Genomic DNA, 24,873 nt, shown 5'->3' with positions numbered 1-24,873 from the left:
TCATGAAAAACGAAAATCCTTTATTACTATGCCTCCATTATATTCTGGGTAAAAAAAGAAGTAAATCCAAGAGTTGTACTTTCTGCATCTTTCTTTAGATATTGGCATATTCAGGTTCTGCTGGATTAGCCATTTTTAGCAACTGATGACACAAGATATAGTCCTCCTGATGAACGAAAGAAACAATGTAGGAAACTCATGGAGAAACATGGCTGACTGATATATAGAGTGGAGGAGCAGGGTGGAGGCAAAAATTGCTTTTAAACTGAAGGAGTCGTGATGATTTTGTTTTATTGGGCCTCAAAACAAAACAGCTCATTTAACTAAAATTAATCTTTCTATAGACTATGATTTCTCATTAGATTAGAAAGTGTTTCTGCCTGTACTTTGTGGAGGGGGCTTGAATGCAACTCTTGTCATAGAAAAGATTTGATTGTATTTTTTTCAAATCGTATACTAGCATTATACTTGCAAAAGCTAGAAATATCAACACCTATACAATATTAAATATTCCAAAAAATGCTGGTATATATATATATATATATATAGATATCTATATATATATTTAGTCAGATGAACAGTGGGGTCACAATTTAATCAGCAAAAAGAACATGGTTAAGAAATTGACATAAAATTAACTTGTATGAGCTGGGTTACCTTTGTAAGAACGAGACTGTGGTTACTGCTTCTCAGCATTCTGACACTGTTGAAAACATTTAGCTTGTTTTCAACCGTGATTCGCTCCATTTCAGACTTGACTGCAAGAAGGACTCCAGTACGACCGACACCATTTCTGCAGAAGTGTCAAATAAAACAACTCAATCACAAGTTAACTGAATTTATATAATATTTAATGAGTTCACCTACCATGCTGAAAACTGTCTTGAAAGTGGTGATGCAGCTTAGGAATGTTTTGAATAAAGCTCAGTAATATGTATACATAATTCTGTAGTGATGAAATATGTTGCTATAAATGTGTTTTATTTACGTAAATCTTATGGTCTGAAATAAACCATATTTTTCTGTCGTTTCATCTTGCTATACAAGCATAATGTATGGTAAAGATACACAAACTCCATTGCAGTCTCTCATCACTTTGAGAGTAATGGGAGGTGCTCATGAAATATGTTCAGTCCTCTAAAGAAACATCTTCATTCCTCCATAACTGGTAACCTCATGGCGGGATTGATCTTGATTGAAAACTAATAATTTAATGGTTCTTTCCACACACCTTCAAGTTGCCAACCATGAGCTCAATCCCCCCACCCCCACCTCACCATAAACAAAGAAAGTAAAGAGTTTTCACCACAAACACAGAAGGGATCTGTCACTACCTCTACAATTCAACACTTACAATGTCGATGATGTATTTTAAATGCAAGTGAAGTAGGGATAGGCATTGGAGTTGTTCTAGAGGCTCAAGTGTACTATCTGGAAGACTGAAATATATTTGACAGGGCTAACTTGGATCAATTTATCAAGCTTCACCAGAGAAAACTTCTCATTCAGCTGATTTTATCTCAACTGTCTTTATTAGAAATGACTTTCAGTGCTACGGGGGAACTATTTTCCTATATAGAACTTCATATGACATCTTGTTTGATATGGCTTTATATAGATATGTTTATATATAAATATATATATACATAAATATATATAGCATATAGCATTTTCACATTTCATATCAAGTATCTGCAATTCTGTTGCTTTTGAATTCATTCCGGTTGTGTATTGGTATAATAGGTCATTTACAAGATGTAATTTGGCAGATACCTGCTTCTATTGAAGGACAGACTGACATACACATATGGATGAGGACCTGTTTCTAATGTATTAAACTGTTATCCTTTGCTCAACTGGCATTCAAACAGGTCATTGGGTGCCTACTATAATTCTACCCAGCCACCAACATTTGCTGGCATTTAACTACAAGAGACTAAATTACAAGTTTTCACATCCGCCAGTTATGGAAGACGTATGAAGAGATTGTCCCTCTCGATCTATCTAGTAAAAAACTGACTGATCCTTGAGAGATGTAAGAGAATTTTTCTGCTCTCTTAGAAGTTCTCACTAAACCATTATCATTTGAAATTTTGAAGCAGCTGTTGCTAAAATTCCTTTTTTCTTTGATATTAGTGCTGCTTGCCACCTTACTAACATGTTCTTGACACTGATGAGCCACTATGCAGTTACAAATACAACTTAGTAAACTGTAACCTCAAGGTTAACATTCAACGTAACTATGAACACACATCATCAAATATGAATGGCACTATGGCCTTTCCAAGGTCATGACAAGCTCCCCAAAACAACTTTGATGGCAGGGACATCTAAAATTTTGTAAGTGAAACAAGGTTATTTCTTAGGGAGTTGTTACAGTCATTAAGCCAGCTCGTTATACGACCATAGAGCCAATACTGATGAAAAACCAGCCACCAGCCATGGTTCTACGTACCTGCAATGGACCACCTTTGGTCCTTCCAAGTTGTACTTTTCTTCAAGTATTTCAATCTGTTTCATTAGCTGTAAAATATCACTACCTTCATTCCAGGCCTTCAGCATCAGGTGGTGAATTGTGAAGTTTTTCTGCACAAAGATACATCGTAATAGGAGTAATGAGATTATGATACAATAAGTTGTGAACAGGTTGACAAATACATAATAATTAGCATTAAGTTAGCACCTTCACTACTTTGGGGTAGAAATGATGAGGGATTCATCTCAAACACACAGCTTGTAGTATTGACTTTTTTCAGTTTAGGCCTGTCACACTGCAAATATGGAAGACATGACGAACAGTGAAATCACTGTCGAGTCTGAGTTTGAGTCCGAGCTCTAGTCACTTCAAGATTAATGTATGTCGACCAGTTACAGAGTTGTTTACAATTGACAATTCACAATCATGGACATTAAATATGAATGTAAGAGACTGACTTGGGTCAACTTGCGGCTTTGATAAGCCAAAGAGGCTTCTTCGCGAGTTCCTGCTTGCACAAGGATCTAAAATACATACATACATACACACACACACTCATTTTGTCAGACAGTATCCTGTAAATTGCTTTGGTGATACATGAAGCAACATGAACTTATCGTCTGACTGGTATCTATAGTAATATTGGAAACTTCTGTCCTTTTAATTGAGCTCTCAATTTTCTACAATTAGGGTCAGAGAATAACAACATTGGTTGGCTCAAAGTGCTAGACAGAAACAGCTTGTTACCACGAACAGAGAGCTATACAACAGGATGATGCAAATGTGGTGCTGAAGTATATAACGCCTTTAATAACGGTGCACAAATGCCAGTTAGTGGAATACTATTGCCTGGTTCTTTATCATAGGCTGGATTGAAATATTTGACGTTCGATATTTGCCTAAAAGCGACTAATTGAGGAATCGATGCTCTTAATGTATCTGGGAACCGGCGTATACTTTATATACTGAAGTGGAGCTCACCCTCATATTTCAGCGCTCTAGCCAGCTACTATCATTTGCATATCAAATGGTGATATCCCATACCCTACATGCATCTACAACCAGGAATAAAGTATACACTGTTGGTTATTTTATTATACATCTGCACTGGCCTTCTATGAATGTGCTTACCTTGTCATATGAGTGTGTCAACTCAAACACACGGTACTCATAGAATCCCATATCTTGCTCATCTTTTAGCTCTACCATCAGGTAACCATACTCGGCTGATCCACTGTCTGGCCAATACTGGCAGCAGGACTAAGCAGGACATAGAAAAGCACCAAAAGTATTTTAATGAAATATGGAGGCGGAAACTTTTACAAAGTTTTGATGCAATTCACTCTTGTTACTACAATATCTCTAATAGTTTCAATTAGATAAAGAAATGGAAACTGATCAGATACAAATAGTAAAGCTGGTCCTTCGCAAGTGCTGGCTAATCTTACAAGCTGCTAAAGATATACAAATGGTACTGTAACTGATCGGACGCAAATAAAATAAACTTCATCTTATACAATTGCTGGCTTTTCTTACAAACTGATAAAATTATACAAATGGTAACTTCCAGATGCAATTAAAAATGGTAGCTGACCAGATGTAAAAGAAACCTGATATTAAAGAAGTGCTTGCCTATCTTATAAACTGATAAGATAAATAAATGGTAACTGATCAGATGCAAATAAAATAAACCTGTTCTTACACAAGTGCTAGCTGATCTTATAAACTGATGAAGATAAACTGATTTTGTGCAAATAAAATAAACCAGATCTTATATAAGTGCTGGCTGATCTTACAAACTGATAAAGATATACATATGGTAACTGATCTCATGCAAAAAGTAAACCCGATTTTCTATACAAGTGCTGGCTGATAAAGCTATAGAAATGGTACTGTAACTGATCTTATGCAAATGGTGAAACTAATCAGATGCATATAAATGAAACTGATCTTTACAAGTGCTAGCTGATCTTACGAACTGATTAAGATATACATATGGTAACTGTTCAGATGCATTTAAATTAACCTGATCTTATACAAGTGTTAGCTGATCTTATAAACTGATAAAGATGAACACTGATATGATTCAAATAAAACAAACCTGATCATATACAAGTGCTGGCTGATATTACAAACTGATAAAGATATACATGGTAACTGATCAGATGCTATAAAATTAACTTGATCTTATACAAGTGTTAGCTGATCTTATAAATTGATAAAGATGAACAGATGAGAAACTGATATGATGCAAATAAAATAAACCTGATCTTATAATAATAATAATAAGACGACTTATAATACGCACACACCACTCAAAGAATGTTCATGGCGCAAATAACAATGAGAAATGATACAAATAATACAGAATAATACCAAACAATGACAGAAGAAAAACTTAATGGTATAAGATCATATAAAAGCTTTTGTCATTAAGTGGGATTTTATGCTCTTATACAGGTGCTAGCTGATCTTACAAACTGATAAAGATATACATGGTAACTGATCAGATGATATAAAATTAACTTGATCTTATACAAGTGTTAGCTGATCTTATAAACTGATAAAGATGAACAGATGATAAACTGATATGATGCAAATGGATAAACCTGATCTTATACAGGTGCTAGCTGATCTTACAAACTGATAAAGATATACAAATGGTAACTGATCAGATGCTATAGAATTTACCTGATCTTATACAAGTGTTAGCTGATCTTATTAACTGATAAAGATGAACAGATGATAAACTGATATGATGCAATAAAATAAACCTGATCCTATACAGGTGCTAGCTGATCTAACAAACTGATAAAGATATACAAATGGTAACTGATCAGATGCTATAAAATTAATCTGATCATAAACAAGTGTTAGCTGATCTTATAAACTGATAAAGATGAACAGATGATAAACTGATATGATGCAAATAAAATAAACCTGATCTTATACAAGTGCTTGCTGATCTTACAAGCTGACTAAGCTATACAAATGGTACTGTAACTGATCTTATGCAAATGGTAAAACTGATCTTATACAAGTTCTGGCTAATGTTATAAACTGGTAAAGATTAACACGTGGTAACTGATCTTATGCAAATGGTAAAACTGATCTTATACAAGTGCTTGCTGATCTTACAAGTTGATAAAGATATACAATGGTAATGTTACTGGTCTCATGCAAATGGTAAAACTGATCCTTTACAAGTGCTGGCTGATCTTACGTGCTGATAAAGATATAAAAATGGTAACTGATCTGAGGCAAATAGTAAACTGATCTCATACAAATGTATGCTGATCCTACTGTAAAGGAGCCAAGACCTCCCACTCGCAGTAAGCCAATTACTCATTTCCACATATAACAATCGGTCCATTTGTTTAGGGAAATTACAGATTGATATAAAGAAGTCTTAGTGCACGACTCTGTATTTCTAAGCGTAATCGCAATCACACTCAAAACGTTCGACTACTTTTTGAACTTCGCATATCTGAAGATCAAATGCTGCAAAAGTCTTGGTGTAGAGCATATGAGTCTGACATCAATTCCAGTGACTATTCATTGCCTACTGCCCTTCTGATCTTGATCTCTGTGTTTATTTTTGATGAAACCAGCTCACATTGCATTGTGCAAATTGCATAGGGAAGTCTATTTAAATGGATAAGACGAGTCTTTCTCTTTTAACTCCAAAGTCCTGTGGCAGTCGTAATCAGTCTTTGAATGCGAGAAAAGTTAGATCATTAGAAACAAAATTCTATTTCATACATTTTTTTGGTTTCAAGCTACAAGAACAAAGAAATCATGAGTGTTGAAACAGCAAGTTGAAGTTGGGCCTCTATGATGAAGCCATAGGAAACTCAAGATGTTAGTTAACGTTGGTTCTCTATGATGAACCCATCAGAAGCTGTTTCTCTCGCTTCAGCTCGATCATTGCTGCACAGGAATGGGCGAAAGGAGTTGATATGGTATCTCTCCAACTTAAAATGGATTCTTTAAGGCTACCTGTCCTAAAGGAGTGCTTTTAAGCATGGTTTTCAATCAGTTCCAGAAATTAATTACAACAAAGATGACCTTGCTACTTATCACATTATTTCCAGTTTCATGCATAGTTAGAAAAATCACTTATTTGGTCTGGACACATCCAGCCTACTTAGGATGCATGCATGCAGGCAATGAACAAAGGTTTGAAAGGAACTGGGCTGACCTGGATAACATTAACAAAATTATTGATCCACAGATAGTCTATATTGTACTTCACACACATCAGACAGTGCATCAATGTGAATGAGGAGAGAAGACGAGTGTAAAATGTGAATGATGGTATAAAGTGTATGGGAAAAATTAAAGAATTATAAAAATGCCTGGAAAGGTTGAAATAACTTGCATTTATGGCATATTTTCACAGCCCATCTCACCATTGATAGTGTTTCCTTGACTTCCTTGCCACAAACATTGTTTTGACCCAGTTAAAAATATAGCAGGAAAATGCATTTTTTATTTCATTTTAATGAATTAGAAATACCAACCATTAACATAGCAATCAATGCATATGGTAGCACCGGGGCTTTAGCTTTAGCTAGAAAGAGAAAGTAAGGAGTCCAATTCCATGCACAGGATGTGTTACAGCCTAGGTTTTATGTATCAAAACAATTAAGATTGTGAGGGATTGTGTGCCAAGTGGTAGCATCTTTAAAGCAAGTGGAGTAATCAACCTCCTTTGACATTGATATTTAAATGTTTGTTGCACATATAGTTTTTTATTTCAATTTCCTCCCCAAAACAAAGTAGATTTTTTTTACCCTTTTCATGGGCTAACAATTTTATGTGAGGGAACGTCACATGCTTGACATTTTGCTGTGCTTCTTGCAGAGTGTGCATTTGTGGGAGAGGGGGTTGGGGGATGACTGTTTCTATTGTTAAATTGCACAGTGGGTTCATGCATTTTCTTTTAGTGTACTTTTGCTGTCACTTTTTTGTACCATCTTTTTTATATATCTTCTTTACTGACTATTTCCGTTCGTTAAAAGGATGTAAGATGGGTCACGATTAGTCAAAATCTTGGACCAAACCATATAGAAATAACACAACAGAATATAGCACCACCATAACTAGTACAGCAGATGCTTAACACCAACAAAAGAAACTACGTTAGAGATAAAGACTGATAAAATATTTGAATTTAATGTGCAAATTTGCAAGGAGGGTTGCAGATTGTATAAAATCACTCACCTTAAAAACAGTTCCAATGTCTAGCAATTATGAAAGCAAAGTAATGTTTATGTTTAAGAATAAAAACAGTAGTTGCCCATGACTGCAACAGTATATCTGTCTTAAACAAATAACTAAAGGCATCAGAAACAAATAAGACATTGAGTGGATACACAGTACCATGTGGCTCTCAAATATTAGTCTGTCCGTGCTAACGAAGAGAAAATACTACAATTAGTACAAATCTACAAGAATTTCAGAAGTCATCAATCAATTAATGATGTACCAAACCTTGGTTGTCAATATCTCACAGGATAGGAGTACTTAGCTCTCTAACTTGAAACAAAGTGAGAATGAAGGAATCAGTAACATGATCGACTCCAATGTTTATATATTTGCTCCCTGGTCAGACCAATAATTTATCTGGCATCTCTCAATGAAGAACAGACTCTTACCATGTGTAGACATTGGATGTTTAAGCCATCTAAAGATTTGTAGGTAAACTTTTTCACTACTGTATGAATAACCATAAATTGTAGTAAGCCTAGGTACTTCCTCATCATCAATATTATCTTACACTAACTGGCCTTAATCTGAGAAAGAGGAAATGTCTGGTGAGGTGTGCTAGAAAGTTATTGAGTTCACTGTTGGTCTAGTAAATTTTCTTAAATCACACCAATTCTGTTGAGGGCCTCCTGTTAAAATGACCAGTTTTGTAGAACAAAACTGACAGCTGTGAAAACCCCCAAAATGAGTTTCCAAAAGATTCTTTAATTCACAAAATTATGATGATGTTTTGCCTGATATTAATATGAAAGACATCAAGATTAGCCATGCTAAACCACATTGTTAATATCATCAGCTAAAGCTGTCACACTCTATAGCCTTTACCCTTCTTATTCCATACTTACATTTTCTGCGGGATTGATAACCGCACACAAAAATGCAACACATAACTGATTTGGTGTACACACTACTGATTTTGGTGTACAAGAGTTGTTCTTACCTCATCTTTTGGATCAAGTTGGTTGAGCATTGCAATCAAAGGACATTTCCAGTCATAGACTAGTCTCCAGAAATCTTCAGTTGTGTTTGGCAATGGTGACTGAGTGGCAATGAAGGCATCTTTCATGACAAACGACTGCAAGAAATAAAATAAAAAATGAGGGGAGGGTAACAAGAAATAAAGATGTAAGATAAACATTTCTTCTGCGTAAGAAAAATTAGCATGTGCCTCTAGGAAAAAGAAGTCAATATTGTTAGAAATGTATAAATAAGATACTAGAAATACTGTCTAATGGACTCAAGTCTTAGTAAATGCTGAGTAGAAGATGATTGTAACATAATCAACAAGTAGATATGTTCAAACTTACTGATGCAAAACATGCATTGATGAAATTGTTGGAACCAAACTTGCTCATGCATTGAAGGAATGGCGATCTTTTTTCCACTATAAAGCAAATAAAACATTAAGGAAAGACATTTGAGGTAAGTGAGTACAACTGAGCAACATAAAACTGTCATTTTCCAACTCATAACGATTGTATATATATTTATATATATATATATTATATTATATATATATATTATATATTATATTATATATATTATATTATATATTATATTATATTATATATTATATTATATTATATATTATATTATATATATATATTATACAATTACATATATATATATATATATATATATATATATATATATATATATATACCCTCACTACCGCACAAGAATGAAAGAAATATAAAAGAAGAGAAATCACAATCAGCATATTTAATTCTACAGTTCAAATATTTAAATTGGTTTCTTACCTGGAATCATTGTCGGGAATCGGCATTTCTGTGCCTGTTCCTTTGTGGCTTTGTGAGCTGTCTTTGACATTTTATCCAACTTAGACAAAAGCTGTAGAAATAAAGAAACTATTTTTTAGTTTTATCATGTGTCATATTTACCTTCAAATGAAGTCCATGCATAGATTTTCAGAAGTGTAGCAAATTGGCATAACATCTTTTAGCACACACCTTATAATTTGCTCACAAACATAGGAACTTGTGTAAATAGTTTAGTGCAGGTAAATTATGACAATTTCTTTTTACTAGTTTATTTTATCATCCTTTTAGTTTTTAGATTGACCATTTTTCTCTGTAAGAAATATAACGTTAGACTTCCTTTCTGAACTATGCTGATAACACTTTTGAAAGAAATGCTCACACTTTCTCAGTTCGAGTAAATTCTGTGAGTTTTTAGTCATGTTGACTGATGTTTTGCTTCAGAACATTTTTTTCTAATTTTTATAACTGATTTTCTTATATCTGTACTTTTTTAACTAACCTTGAATTCCTTGTCCAGCTGTTGTGATTTTTCATCCGCATCAAAGGAAGATATGTTCCCTAGTGTTATCTCTGTCTCACCGGTCAAGTAAACTTCCAGCAGACAGGTGTGCAAAAACTTAAACTGCAACTGTTTGCAAAATAATAATGAAAGGAGTATATGTTTAGATACACATTTAACTAGTAGTATTTATGAGATTACAGTTTACTGATTTATAGCAGTTTGTTAAGAAATATAAGGCTATTATTGTCACAAATACTGGAAATTATTTATTTGATAACAAAAATTTCAATTAACAAAGCATCAGAAATTTACATGTGTGTTTTTCTCGATACATAACCTTTTTCATAAATCAATAAGCTTGTGAGATACAAACGCAGAAGACTCATCCAATCAAAACAAGGAATGCTGAGTTAGAAATATGTCCTCAGTATAAATTGAACCAATCATTATCAGAGTTTATCGGCATAATCAGAACCAGTGACTATTCAACGCAACAACACAGAATGTCAACTTAACCACAAGACTGAATTGAAATGAATATAGAACTCACAGCAGTTTGCACCATCATAATTCTGTTTTCTCTCATTTTCTCCACAAATCCGTAGATATCAATTCTGTCCTTGTTGTGGATGGTGTCCATCAGAGTACTCAGAGCAATAAATGTACCTGTCCTCCCCACACCAGCACTAAAATAATAATATAAAAAATGAATTTGGATATCACCTACCCTGCCAAAAACCGCAATGCTGATGCACAGATACGAAAGTAACAGCATCAATTTTTTCACATAGAATAGAATCCCCCTATCTCCCAAATTACTAAAATGGTATACATCTTCTAAATATTTATGATCAAACTCCACAAGTACAGTGGGTCCAGATCATGATTATAAGTTTTATCTCATGGTCTCTCCCACAAATAGTAAAATAGGAAAAGGAGCTTATAAAGGAAGGAGAAAATTCAGTGGTAGCAGTTATATGATGAAGACGATATCATAAATTGATAAGTTTCCCTCCACTCGTAACAAAGTAGCACTCACATGTGAAAAACTATACATATGACAAAAGATTTTGTCTTTTCTGTCACTGAAGGGTGTGGATGGGGAGGGGAACCTATTCCACAGCTTTTTGTCTGTATTTTTATAGATCATGTAAGCTGCATAATTGTTCATTCTTTACTGAGAATGTTAAATGTTCATATTCAATCAGAATGCTTTAGTATTCAAGCAGAATGCTTCGCAACAAAGACATTTTGGTTATATTGAGCAAATAATTCAACTAACTACTATTCTCTCACACTAACACTGATAATACCGGATCTCTTCTTTGTGTCACCGCTGAATATGCTTCCCTAAGTAAAAGTTTGCTCTAAAACCAACCTTGTGAATGAATTTGAGCTCAAAAACTCTTGCATGAGTTTGAAATATTTGGATATAGTTAAACGATTGGATACTGGAAATCAATTTTGATGCTCTATTTCTGAAGTTGGAATTGGTACCCAGAGAAAGTTATTCACTGTTGTATTTGATCTGTGATTTATATATAAGCAGTGAATTGGAGTTGAATGCGGATGATTCCAGCAAGAAATAATCACCTGCAGTGAACAACTAGGGGACCAGTTGAAGCAGACTGTTGTAGTTTCACTTTCTTAGCAAATCCAATCAATGGAGTGGCCTGCTGTGGTACATCCATGTCTGGCCAGGTTCGGTAGTGCCAGTTTCTGACTTTCCGTTGTTCATTACCCTATGAATATAAAACATTCCATTTGAATATTATGATGGAAAGATAAACACTGCAGACATTATTAAGACATGTGAAATACACCTTTGCAAGCAAAGAGTTCACTTAGTGATATCTCTTTATAACTTTTCAAGCGTTGTTTTATCTGATATTACTATATGCTCTGATTAAAAGTAAATATTAACAAATTAAACAGTCCCACCTCGGACAGAAGATCCTAGCAATTGCAATCATCTGTGATATATATTACAGGAATTTTCAAATTGTACAATTACTTTTGAAGTGAAATAGAAATTAAACTGAAACTGAAAGGATGGAAAAAAAAAGACTTGTGTTCACGAGAAAGAATCTATACGCAAGAATATCACATTATAAACAACATGTTCATTTGGTCTTAACAAATGTATTGCAGATTACTTCCAAAATAAATTACCTTCACAACATTGATGTTGCTAAAAAGATACATATGGACACTGTAAACATTACGTTTAACACGTAGTTTAATATAAATTTGGTATCACTCAATTCACTTACAAATGTGACAGTCAATGATCTAATTTCATAATCTGCAAAATTTTCTGTCGACTCCCATTTCACTTCACAAGTGGCAAACTTCTTTGTGTCACCTACAGCTTTTGGCCAATACTGCTTGCAACGTTCCTGGAAGAGAATTCATGATGTCCTATTTGTAGAATTTCTTGAAATATTAGAACAAAATGAAAGGAGGGGGAGGGGGGTTGTGATTGGCAGAGGAACCGGATGAATTAATGATGCTCTAAAGTTAGGAACACCTGGGTCATAAAAGATATTCCCATTCAGTGATGCAAGCAGTCATTGAGTCTTCAACCCGGACTATCTTGTAATTCAAACCATGGACTTTTTTAATGCAAATATTGGCAATGCTTGAAGTAGCAGAAAAAAACTTGAATCTTAAGCTACCGTAAATGACCCCAACTTTTAAGCACTAAAGTAGTGAACCAAAGAAGGTGATTGTAGTTGCCTCGGAGCTGCTGTGTAAGGGTTGTTTGAGAGTCCTATACATAATCATTTCAAGTACTTCCAGTCAGACCTGTTATTTAACTGTTGAAAATAATTTTCAAAGTCCATATTGTCCTTGGAATCTAAATGTCATTAAAACTTAAAGATCTTTTGAACATCAATCTTTTTAGAGAAAACACCCAAATTTTCATATGGTAAACAGAAAAGAAAAAGAATCCATACATTAGTGGGCACATTCAAAGAGATTGGTGCAAATTTGGAGGATAAGGGAACATTTTCAGAGAGTTGCAGACAAATAGCTAATGAAAACATCACTGTCATCTTTGCTTTTATGGAAGGTGGTAGTTTGCACCTTCAGAAAAACAGTGTTTGGTCAGCCTAATACTGTTAACAACTCATGATGTTCTTGCTTTGTTTTAAGGATCGAACAAGTGAAATATATTAGACCCATTTATTACCTTTCCTTTCTCAATCAGGTTTGTCAGCATGACTATATTTAACACTTTCTCCTGTATCACCATTCTCCAGAAGTCGTCAATGGATGCAGTATTTGGTCCTGTCAAAACAGAATCAAGATATTCACTATCCCAATCGATACATTTGGATACAAGAGATTGTTTTTAAATAATAAATAATATTTTCAATAGCCTACAATTATATGCTTGATGACTAATGATCCCCAATTGAATGCTTTGCATTGTTTAAAATTCAACATGCATGTAATTCATAATGTTGCTGGGGATAAGTGTGACACATAAAATTTGGCATTGAATGTTATGACAGAACCTTATCATCTAAACATTTGATGCTATTAAAACAGATTAGCATTTGCTATTGTTAGTGTAGATGTTGTAAGTGGTAGTCTACAAAACCTTAAACTCACACTAATTCTAGTGTCATGTTTGTAGATTGCAAGCTTGCATGTTAATCATTTCAGGTAATACAGCACTGGAACAGTCCTATGGACAAACATGTAACTAGGATTTATATACACATGAAAATAATAAAAATAAAGAATATTACCTTGGCAAGCTATGAATGCGTTAAACTCTTCAGCATTCTATGAAAAATAAATAATGTAAAGAAAAGTAGAAATGTATCTTTTCATTTACTGTTAGCCTTGGAATTAAGCCTTGTGAGTTGATTGCTAATAGAAGTGATATAAACTCATTAAAAGAAACAGTTTTAACAGTTCACCAAAGCAGATTTTTTGTTGGCTTCAAGAAACACTAAGTCAATTAAGCGTTTACAATAAGAAGAGAATAAATACCACCATATATTATAACTAAATTATCATTCTCCAAATGATTACTCTGCTCTGTTGGACCTATTGGACTCTGCTCCAGTCTACATAATTACTGTGTGTAAGAATTAAGATCAGTGGAGAGAGGTCTACAGTGGAATGGACACTAATGCTGAAAGGGACACTATGTCTGACATTAGTGTCCACTATGTCTGATACTAGTGTCCCTGTCAAGGACAATTCGCAAAAACAATTGTCACACTGTCTCAAACCACACTGTCCCTGCAAAGTTCACAACGGAGAAAATATAATAAACATCAACAGAGAATGATAGGGTTAAAGCAACATATCTTAGGGTAATATGATTTAAATTTATGTAAAGATACAGCAAACTTTCATCTCACCACATCCTTGTAGCCTACGGGTCAGGCTTTAATGAATATTTCTTAAAATCTACCTACCTTAATGTAGTTTGCATTGTAATACTCTGAATGCGGTTCTCCTAGTAGTCTACATGCCAGGCTTTAATGAATATTTCTTAAAACCTACTTACCTCAATGTAGTTTGCATTGTATTAGTCTGATGAGGTTCTCCTTGTAGCCGACCTGCCAGTATTTCATGAATATTTTCTTAAAATCTACTAACCTCAATGTAGTTTGCATTTTAATCTGAATGAGGTTCTCCTTTAGCCTACATGCCAGGCTTTAATGAATATTTCTTAAAATCTACTTACCTCAATGAATTTTGCATTGCAATAGTCTGAATGAGGTTCTCCTTGTAGCCTTCATGCCAGGCTTTAATGAATATTTCTTAAAATCTACTTACCTCAATGTATTTTGTATTGCAAGACTCTGAATGAGGTTCTCCTTGTAGCCTACATGTCAGGCTTTAATGAATATTTCTTAAAATCTACCTACCTTAATGTAGTTTGCATTGTAATACTCTGAATGCGGTTCTCCTTGTAGTCTACATGCCAGGCTTTCATGAATAATATCTTAAAATATACTTACCTCAATGTAGTTTGCATTGTAATAGTCTGAATGAGGTTCTCCTTGTAGCCTACCTGCCAGTATTTCATGAATATTTCTTAAAATCTACTAACCTCAATGTAGTTTGCATTTTAATCTGAATGAGGTTCTCCTTTAGCCTACATGCCAGGCTTTAATGAATATTTCTTAAAATCTACTTACCTCAATGAATTTTGCATTGCAATAGTCTGAATGAGGTTCTCCTTGTAGCCTATGTGCCAGGCTTTCATGAATATTTCTTAAAATCTACCTACCGTAATGTAGTTTGCATTGTAAAAGTCTAAATGAGGTTCTCCTTGTAGCCTACGTGCCAGGCTTTAATGGATATTTCTTAAAATCTACTTACTTCAATGTATTTTGCATTGTAATACTCTGAATGAGGTTCTCTTTGTAGTATACATGCCAGGCTTTCATGAATATTTCTTAAAATCTACCTACCTTAATATAGTTTGCATTGTAATAGTCTGAATGAGGGTCTCCTTCCAGCTTCTCCAAAATTACTCTCGAGTGGTCATCTGATTTATTGAAGAAAAACAATAAATTATGATGTATGTATGTATGTATGTGTGTACGCGTGTGTGTATGTATGTATGTATGTATATGTGATCTTCCCGCAAGCAGGAACTCGCGAAAGAAGCCATGGAGGCTTATAGACTCGCAAGCTGACCGAAGCCAATCTCTCGGCACACATCCACTTAACGTCCATGTCGGGAAGTCAGGAAGTCGGGAAGAATGATCAAACTCCACAAGTACTACCAATAGTAAAAAATATCTCATGTTACATTAGTATCATCAAAATAGGTCTACTACTAAATTTCTACAACATCAGAAGTATATAAGGTTTTGGTTGTGGGTTTTCTCTGAAGGGCTGACTCTCTGAAGTCTGGAATCGTAGGTCTTCTTCATACAAAAAACTACATTATTTAGGTCATTACATTTTCCTGAGAAGAGGGAAGGGGGGGGGGAACCCTCTCTATGACATAAACTCGTTGTCACTTACTTTTTTACTGATAATTACTAAGGCACATACACTACAGTAGCAGAGGGCTATGACTAACCACTTTCGTATATACACATGAGATGCAATAGGTTGTCATCTGTGGTTAAGCATGAATATTGAGGGGTGAATAAACTTGGGAACAGGAAATAAGTAGTTACTCGTAAGACAAAAAAGAGGCATGGAAGCACATGCTTTAAGTGATATGTTTAGGATATAGCTACATTACTTCTACATTACAACTAATTTACTACTACATTACTTCTACATTACTTCTACATTACTACTACATTACTAATATATTACTACTACATTACTTCTACATTACTACTACCACATTACTTCTACATTACTACTACATTACTACTGCATTACTCCTACATCACTACTACATTACTTCTACATTACTTCTACATTACTACAGCATTACTTCTACATTACTAACACACTACTACCACATCACTACTATATACTTCTACATTACTAACACACTACTACCACATCAGTACTATATACTTCTACATTACTAACACACTACTACCACATTACTCTTACATTACTTCTACATTACTACTACATTACTAATAGATTACTACTACATTACTTCTACATTACTACTGCATTACTTCTACATTACTAACACACTACTACCACATTACTCTTACATTATTTCTACATTACTATTACATTACTAATAGATTACTACTACATTACTACTACATTACTACTGCATTACTCCTACATCACTACTACATTACTTCTACATTACTTCTGCATTACTTCCAATTACTAACACACTACTACCACATCACTACTATATACTTCTACATTACTTCTACATTACTAACACACTACTACCACATTACTCTTACATTACTTCTACATTACTACTACATTACTAATAGATTACTACTACATTACTTCTACATTACTACTGCATTACTTCTACATTACTAACACACTACTACCACATTACTCTTACATTACTTCTACATTACTACCACATTACTAATAGATTACTACTACATTACTACTGCATTACTCCTACATCACTACTACATTACTTCTACATTACTAACACACTACTACCACATTACTCTTACATTACTTCTACATTACTACTACATTACTAATAGATTACTACTACATTACTTCTACATTACTACTGCATTACTTCTACATTACTAACACACTACTACCACATCACTACTATATACTTCTACATTACTAACACACTACTACCACATTACTCTTACATTACTTCTACATTACTACTACATTACTTCTACATTACTTTTACATTACTTCTACATTACTACTACATTACTACCACACTACTACCGCATCACTACTATATACTTCTACATTACTTCTACATTACTACTGCATTACTACTACATTACTACTACATTACTACTAAATTACTTCTAGTCATTACTTCTACATTACTACTACATTACTACCACATTACTACCACACTACTACCACATCACTCCTACATACTTCTACATTTCTTCTACATTACTACTGCATTACTACTACATTACTACTACATTACTTCTACATTACTTCTACATTACTTCTACATTACTACCACACTACTACTTCATCACTACTATATACTTCTACATTACTTCTACATTACTACTACATTACTACTACATTACTACTACATTACTTCTACATTACTTCTACATTACTTCTACATTACTACCACACTACTACCACATCACTCCTACATACTTCTACATTACTTCTACATTACTACTGCATTACTACTACATTACTTCTACAATACTACTACATTACTACCACATTACTACCACATTACTACCACACTACTACTTTATAACTACTACATTACTACTACATTACTGCTACATGACACAAGCAATGTGGAAGAGATATTGCCACTCTTGCCTATAGATTAAATTCCATAGACATTCTATCAACTATAAGAGTTTAAACTTACAAGCAATCATGTTCTTGAATCTGTTCTTTTGCCTGTTGTCGTCTTCCTCTCCAACTTCACTGGCAAACTGCTTACCTTTGTTAAAGCCCTGTAAAGGAGTTGGCAGTTTGACAGATTACAAGACATAGCCATCAATCATATAACATTATTTTCAAAATACAAACCTTGACTAAGTGTTCAGAAGGATGCTAGGTTTAGCTCAAAAAACTGAGAAACTAATTTATTGATAATTGAAAAAAAAATATAACTGATGCAATTCTATTTCAAAACAGAACATCATTTGCATTATTTGTGTCAAGATTTGTAATTAATGTGCGAAAAATTAACCACGACATTAGTAAGCCTTATAAGTTACAACAAAGAAACAAAGGCCAGATAAAGTAATATCATATTGTAAAAACAATTTTTACTCAAAGCACTTCCAAACTTTCGATTCCTAGTTGTCCTAATGATCTATTAATTTTACCACATATGTTTATTGAAGAAAAATACTCAGATTTCATATCTTGATCCTGTTCGAGTGAAGCAAATAGAAACATGATATTTATTGGCACCAACGCTAAAATCACTAGCGATCACTTGAGATAACAAAGATTTAGACCAAACAATCATAAATGCCATGCAAATAAATATTTAAAGCTGCTCAGCAATGCTAAACATTTTGCAGTAAGTTTTTAGAACTTGAGGCCACTTAGCATATCTGATAAATATTGTGTCACTACATACTAGTATAATAAACTTATAATTACTTCTTTTGTGTTTTTGCTCTCTGTTTACTTTGGTAGATTCTTAGTGACATTGCCATCTACATGATCTGATCAAGCTACTTATATCTTTTTTGAAAGCTGAATGAAATAGTCATTAGTAATTTAAACAAGATAAGTTGAATTGTGCATCAGATGGGCTGTATGTCACAGCTATGTCAATTTAAACACTGTCCCTCCTCACCATCAAGAAAATTTCATGAGATTGCTGGAAAATATGCTCAGAATAGCTCTTTAAAGTCATTGGTGTTAACTCCCAAGTAGTCAGGTAATGGTCAACCGTGCACAAATTTCAACAAATAGTTTACTGCCACTCTAAAAGTATTTATCCACACCGCCATATTGAACTATCTAATGCACTCATCAATGACTGGGACTCATTTGTAGTATCAATGCCTCAGGGAATGTACTTTTGAAAGCTTGTGAGCTTTTGAAAATTTAGTACTATTCAGCAGATGATATTTTAGGCTTGCTAAATTTGATCTTCATTCTGATGATCTTTTAGATTGTATTTGAGATTGTATAAAAATTGATGTATCTGGAAATATATAGGACAGCAGATGAACAGGATTTTCCCATGATTTCAAGGGATCTCTTATTTATGTAAATCAATTTCATTACTTCTTCGACATTATCAGCATACCAGATATTTTGTAAATGTTGTAACCTTTTTAAACCAAGATCTAGCTTATCTTTCCACTCAAAATAATACTTTAAAATGCGACCAACCTGAAATTGTTGCTCTAAGGTGTTGGACTTGCTTTCTTCACAGTTTTTCATGTAAGTTTCAAGATTGGTGACAAGGATCGGGACAGGTTTTACAATGTTGATGTAAAGATCGTCTCCATCCGCTTCAGTTATGACTGTAACAGGTTCTACATCTGGTTTAAATGCTGAAGATGAAGTTCCTGTCAAATGTTGGAAAATACATTTCAACAAGTAATCATGTGTCTTCATTCAAAAAGCTGAAATCTTTAAAATTGCTAATAAGTCATAAAATACAATCATATTAATGTCGATGGGGCCATATGGAGAATGGTGAATGCATGGAAGTAGATTTGACTGTAATTAAATATATAAATTGCTTTAAAAGGCAATTTACATTTACAAATGTAGAAATTTAAGAAAGGCCTAACTGAGAACATGCCGTCTTATGAAAGAAGGCATGCGGTGAAGGGAATTAAGAAAGAGTGAGCTTTATATGATTACCGTTACAGCATCGAAATCAATAAAGTATTCTAATTAAAACTCAATTGTTGATCATTCTCCTAAACACAGGTTGTATTAAGTCTCCGCAAAAACCATCTGGAAATTAGGTTATTGGTTTATCGAGAAAACCCAACAAGTAATGTTGACACATAATTCGTGTAACAGAGTAGCAGAGTCTATCAGAGTAAACAAATGTCGGAAAATTTTTCCAAGAGATAATTAGAGAGAGAAATGTGATCTCATGTATAAATGAACATACCAAACTTTGTCCGTGCAGCCTGTGAGTCATTCATACCTTTGTCACTCTTGCTCTTCCTCCACCTAAAATAATCCAAACAACAACTCTTTGTGAGTGCATGATTTAGCCTTAACATACAATTCTCAAGTTATTGCACATATACAAAATTCTATTGATATATTAGATATGTGACTGTTTGCAATGTAGGTATAGCCATTCTAGAAATGCAAACAAAATACATGATAAAGAGAAAAGAAAAGAAAAAGAAACCATTTGGAAAGTTTTTGATTGTGTAACATAGAAGGGAAATAGATAAGCCCATTCAGTGGCTCATTTGATTTAGCACAGTAGAGATTCTGTCATGGGACAATTAAGCGACTACAAAGTATGATCATAGTTATTTTTACCTTTAGTTTGGAAATATGTAACATCATCAGTAATTAAAGTAGTCCCTGATTATGGTTGGTCTACCCATATCCAATGACATTTAACTTACCAGGGCCACATTGTACATTTTTAGACTATCACCTACATAGACTGCTTAAAGTTGATAACAAAAAGTATATTGCTGCTATTTTTTCTTCTCTCTCTTTAAAAAACTTATGATGAAATAATGCATTGTGAATGTTTGTGTGTTACTTAAGAGCGATCGTGTTGGTAAGAGAGGATGGCCGTTTACTCTAAGGTAGGACAGTAAAGACCACCTAGATGTAACAAGTTACCAGTAAGTTAGCAGCTAAATGGGAAAATGAATGATTTGAATGGAGAAAGGTAAAATACAAATAGGGTACATTGCAGCTATTCTAAACGTAATGCATTCTCATGTTATATATCAGTTGTCATGTATTCTCATATGTCAGTTCTATTGTGTGTCTATATCATGATCATGCTTATCAAACAAACCTAATCCTTAGAGAGTCCTTAGTGACATCATGAACAAATTAGGTGGATCACTACAATGAGAAAACAGTAACTAAAATGTTGTTTTTCATTGAAGAAACCATATCACAGAATGTGTTAGAAGTGAATAAGCAGCATATAGCTGGTCTGTAGAGTTTCCAAATAACATGACCCTTCTACTATACATAAACAATACAATGAAATATTATGTTAAAACTTACAGATATATAACCAGTAGTACCAGCAGCACAATCAAAAGAAATGCTCCAATTGTGGATCCAACAATTAAACCTGCAGAAGGACCTGCATATCATAATAGAAGAAAGACAATTTAGAGCAAGAAATAAAGGAAGAAGAATAACATGTACAAGATTAAGAAAATTCAAACTTAAGGCAAGGTAGAAGATGATTAGAGTAAGCTAGTACAATTGCATGTTACACCAATAATCTACTAGCTACACATCAATATCAACAAGACATTGTACTGTGACTTTCTAAAGGAATTAAGGAAGGATGCGGCGAATGGTGAGTTACAATGCCCAATTACGCTCAAGTGTTGAACACAAGCTTATGTAGGTACAGTACCACAATTAGAGAAGTGTACATCTGCCTGAAATTTTAACAGTCAGTAAATGGAGGAAGTAATTGTAGTATGATACCTGTATACATATATCTGGGACAGAAATGAATTAGGTTGGCTGCTGTTTGTGAAGGGGGTTAATTTTACTTTCTTTAGATTGTCAATTATGTCCCTTCTTTTTAAAGTGGGTAAAAGCTAGGGATTAATTGGTATGTCATCTCTGAGCTAAACTTGGAAACTATTAAATGAATCGCACCTTCAGAGGCTCTTAGTCATCTTAGTACATCATTAATGTTGATGTTAGGAACAAGAGGGGGGGGGGGGGGTAGGGTGGGGGCATGTTGTTAATCCTGACATCACCAGACCCATGGAAGTGTGAGGTAAAGTAAAATGAACATATGTGTGGGGTATGTGCCCATGTCGTCCCCTTTATCCTTTGAGACCACTTTTTGCTACCCTGATCCCATAACATGTACAAATTCTACCTAGTTTACCTTTTTTTTTTGGGGGGGGGGGCAGATGACTTATCATACTGCAATCACTACAATTAACATATCCACTTCACCTGTCTTGCATGGCGGTGTTTCATGAAAAAGGTTGGTACCCATGTCTCCTTTTCCTTCAAGTCCCTCACGAACAACAGCAATTGCAAACGTGTAATTGGAAACTTCAGTCAAGTTTACAAATTCAAACCACAGTTCCAAATTTTCACCTTGGTGAGGTACCATATCATTGGCAGTCCATGATAAATTAGCAGTTAACTTATGGTAAGGGATATAACCACAGATTGGTGGAGTTCCGTCATCCACTCCTTCTTGCCACCTTCTCCATGTTATATTTACTCTATCACAGCGGCTAGCCACAAGTTCAGGTGCTGAGGACAAAGCTGGTAGTACTGAAGATGCAGAAAACAAGGTACAGAAAAACACTGGTAATATTTACCTGTTCATTATCTCAGGTATCACAAATATATTACCTGTATGATAAATTGACCAAAATATGAATGTATGTACATAAATATATATATATATATATATATATATATATATATATATATATATATATATATATATATATATATATATATATATATAACTCTAAATTAGACCGTTGGGCGACATAGGATAAAAAGAGCACTTAGGGCAACATTGGCAATTTAATGTTAGTGTTTCACACTGGACCATTGTAAAGACTCCAGTTTGAGTGCTTTTAAAAATAATCCTTTTGCAAAATACAAATACCAAGGATTTTAATTAAATAATCAATTAATTGTACACAAACACACTTAGGGCGACATATAGATGTCGCCCTAAGTGCATCTCAGTGAATTTAACTGTGAAACAGCACTTTGGGCGACATCGCATCAAATAACACTTAGGGCGACATTGGCAATTTAATGTAATTTCATCACATTGGAGTCCAGTATGGGTACTATTTATAGTAATCCCTTTGAAATATATATTTAGCAAGGAATTAAATTAATTAATGAAATAATTACACATATACATGTAATACAATACTATTTTGTCACACTGGACCACTGTATAGGACTCCAGTGTGGGTACTATTTATAGAAATCCCTTTGCAAGACAATAAACCAAGTAGTTTAACTAATTAATTAATTAATAACACATATTCATGTTGGCATATGTGAATTTAGCTCTTTTCACAACACTTGGGCAACATATCATAAAAACAGCACTTAGGGCGACAGTGGCAATTTAATGTTTATTTCATCAAACTGGACCACTGTTAGGACTCCAGTATGGGTATGATTTATATGTATCCCTTTGCACAATACATATAGCAAATAATTTAACTAATTAATTATTTAATTGCACATATACAAGTTGTCCTATGTAAATTTATCTCTTTTCACAACACTTAGGGCGACATAGAATAAAAACAGCACTAAGGGCGACATTGGCAATTTAATGTTATTCCATCACACTGGACCACTGTTAGGACTCCAGTATGGGTACTATTGATAGTAACCCCTTTGTAAAATTAATATAGAAAATAATCTAATTAATTAAGTAATTAATTACACTAATACAAGTTGTCCTATGTGAATTTATCTCTTTTCACAACACTAAGGGCGACATAGAATAAAAACAGCACTTAGGGCAACATTGGCAATTTAATGTTATTCCATTACACTGGACCACTGTTAGGACTCCAGTATGGGTACTATTGATAGTAACCCCTTTGTAAAATAAATATAGAAAATAATCTAATTAACTAAGTAATTAATTACACATATACAGGTTGTCCTATGTGAATTTATCTCTTTTCACAACACTTAGGGCGACATAGAATAAAAACAGCACTTAGGGCGACATTGGCAATTTAATGTTATTCCATCACACTGGACCATTGCTAGGACTCCAGTATGGGTACTATTAATAGTAACCCCTTTGTAAAATAAATAGAGAAAATAATCTAATTAACTAAGTAATTAATTACACTAATACAAGTTGTCCTATGTGAATTTATCTCTTTTCACAACACTTAGGGCGACATAGAATAAAAACAGCACTTAGGGCGACATTGGCAATTTAATGTTATTCCATCACACTGGACCATTGTTAGGACTCCAGTATGGGTACTATTAATAGTAACCCCTTTGTAAAATAAATATAGAAAATAATCTAATTAACTAAGTAATTAATTACACTAATACAAGTTGTTCTATGTGAATTTATCTCTTTTCACAACACTTAGGGCGACATAGAATAAAAACAGCACTTAGGGCAACATTGGCAATTTAATGTTACCACTGTTAGGACTCCAGTATGGGTACTATTGATAGTAACCCCTTTGTAAAATAAATATAGAAAACTAAGTAATTAATTACACATATACAGGTTGTCCTATGTGAATTTATCTCTTTTCACAACACTTAGGGCGACATAGAATAAAAACAGCACTTAGGGCGACATTGGCAAATTAATGTCATTCCATCACACTGGACCATTGTTAGGACTTCAGTATGGGTACTATTAATAGTAACCCTTTTGTAAAATAAATATAGCAAATAATTTAATTAACTAAGTAATTAATTACACATATACAAGTGTAATACAATACTATTTTGTCACACTGGACCACTGTATAGGACTCCAGTGTGGGTACTATTCATAGAAATCCCTTTGTAAGACAATAAACCAAGTA

General features: G+C 33.9%; 1 protein-coding gene across 1 annotated transcript in view; it reads right to left on the bottom strand.

The window, feature by feature from the left end:
- The window catches only part of LOC139984608 (receptor-type tyrosine-protein phosphatase F-like), a 100,431-nt gene continuing 75,558 nt past the window's right edge, over positions 1-24,873 (bottom strand). Inside the window, exons 14-32 of the mRNA XM_071998554.1 lie at positions 22,265-22,594; positions 21,341-21,422; positions 20,241-20,302; positions 19,502-19,680; positions 18,009-18,096; positions 15,478-15,554; positions 13,792-13,828; positions 13,227-13,324; positions 12,304-12,429; positions 11,624-11,772; positions 10,581-10,716; positions 10,028-10,156; positions 9,508-9,598; positions 9,055-9,131; positions 8,688-8,822; positions 3,608-3,736; positions 2,456-2,586; positions 658-793; positions 1-166 (exon numbers count right to left, since the gene is read on the bottom strand). Coding sequence (XP_071854655.1) covers positions 95-166; positions 658-793; positions 2,456-2,586; positions 3,608-3,736; positions 8,688-8,822; positions 9,055-9,131; positions 9,508-9,598; positions 10,028-10,156; positions 10,581-10,716; positions 11,624-11,772; positions 12,304-12,429; positions 13,227-13,324; positions 13,792-13,828; positions 15,478-15,554; positions 18,009-18,096; positions 19,502-19,680; positions 20,241-20,302; positions 21,341-21,422; positions 22,265-22,594 — 2,264 coding nt within the window. The 3' untranslated portion in view covers positions 1-94. The remainder of the gene's footprint in view (positions 167-657; positions 794-2,455; positions 2,587-3,607; positions 3,737-8,687; positions 8,823-9,054; positions 9,132-9,507; positions 9,599-10,027; positions 10,157-10,580; positions 10,717-11,623; positions 11,773-12,303; positions 12,430-13,226; positions 13,325-13,791; positions 13,829-15,477; positions 15,555-18,008; positions 18,097-19,501; positions 19,681-20,240; positions 20,303-21,340; positions 21,423-22,264; positions 22,595-24,873) is intronic.

This window comes from Apostichopus japonicus, chromosome 2 (assembly GCF_037975245.1).
Source record: "Apostichopus japonicus isolate 1M-3 chromosome 2, ASM3797524v1, whole genome shotgun sequence".
NCBI classification, from domain to species: domain Eukaryota; kingdom Metazoa; phylum Echinodermata; class Holothuroidea; order Aspidochirotida; family Stichopodidae; genus Apostichopus; species Apostichopus japonicus.
Note: the sequence above shows the minus strand (reverse complement) of the source record. Positions and strands in the feature narration are given on the sequence as shown.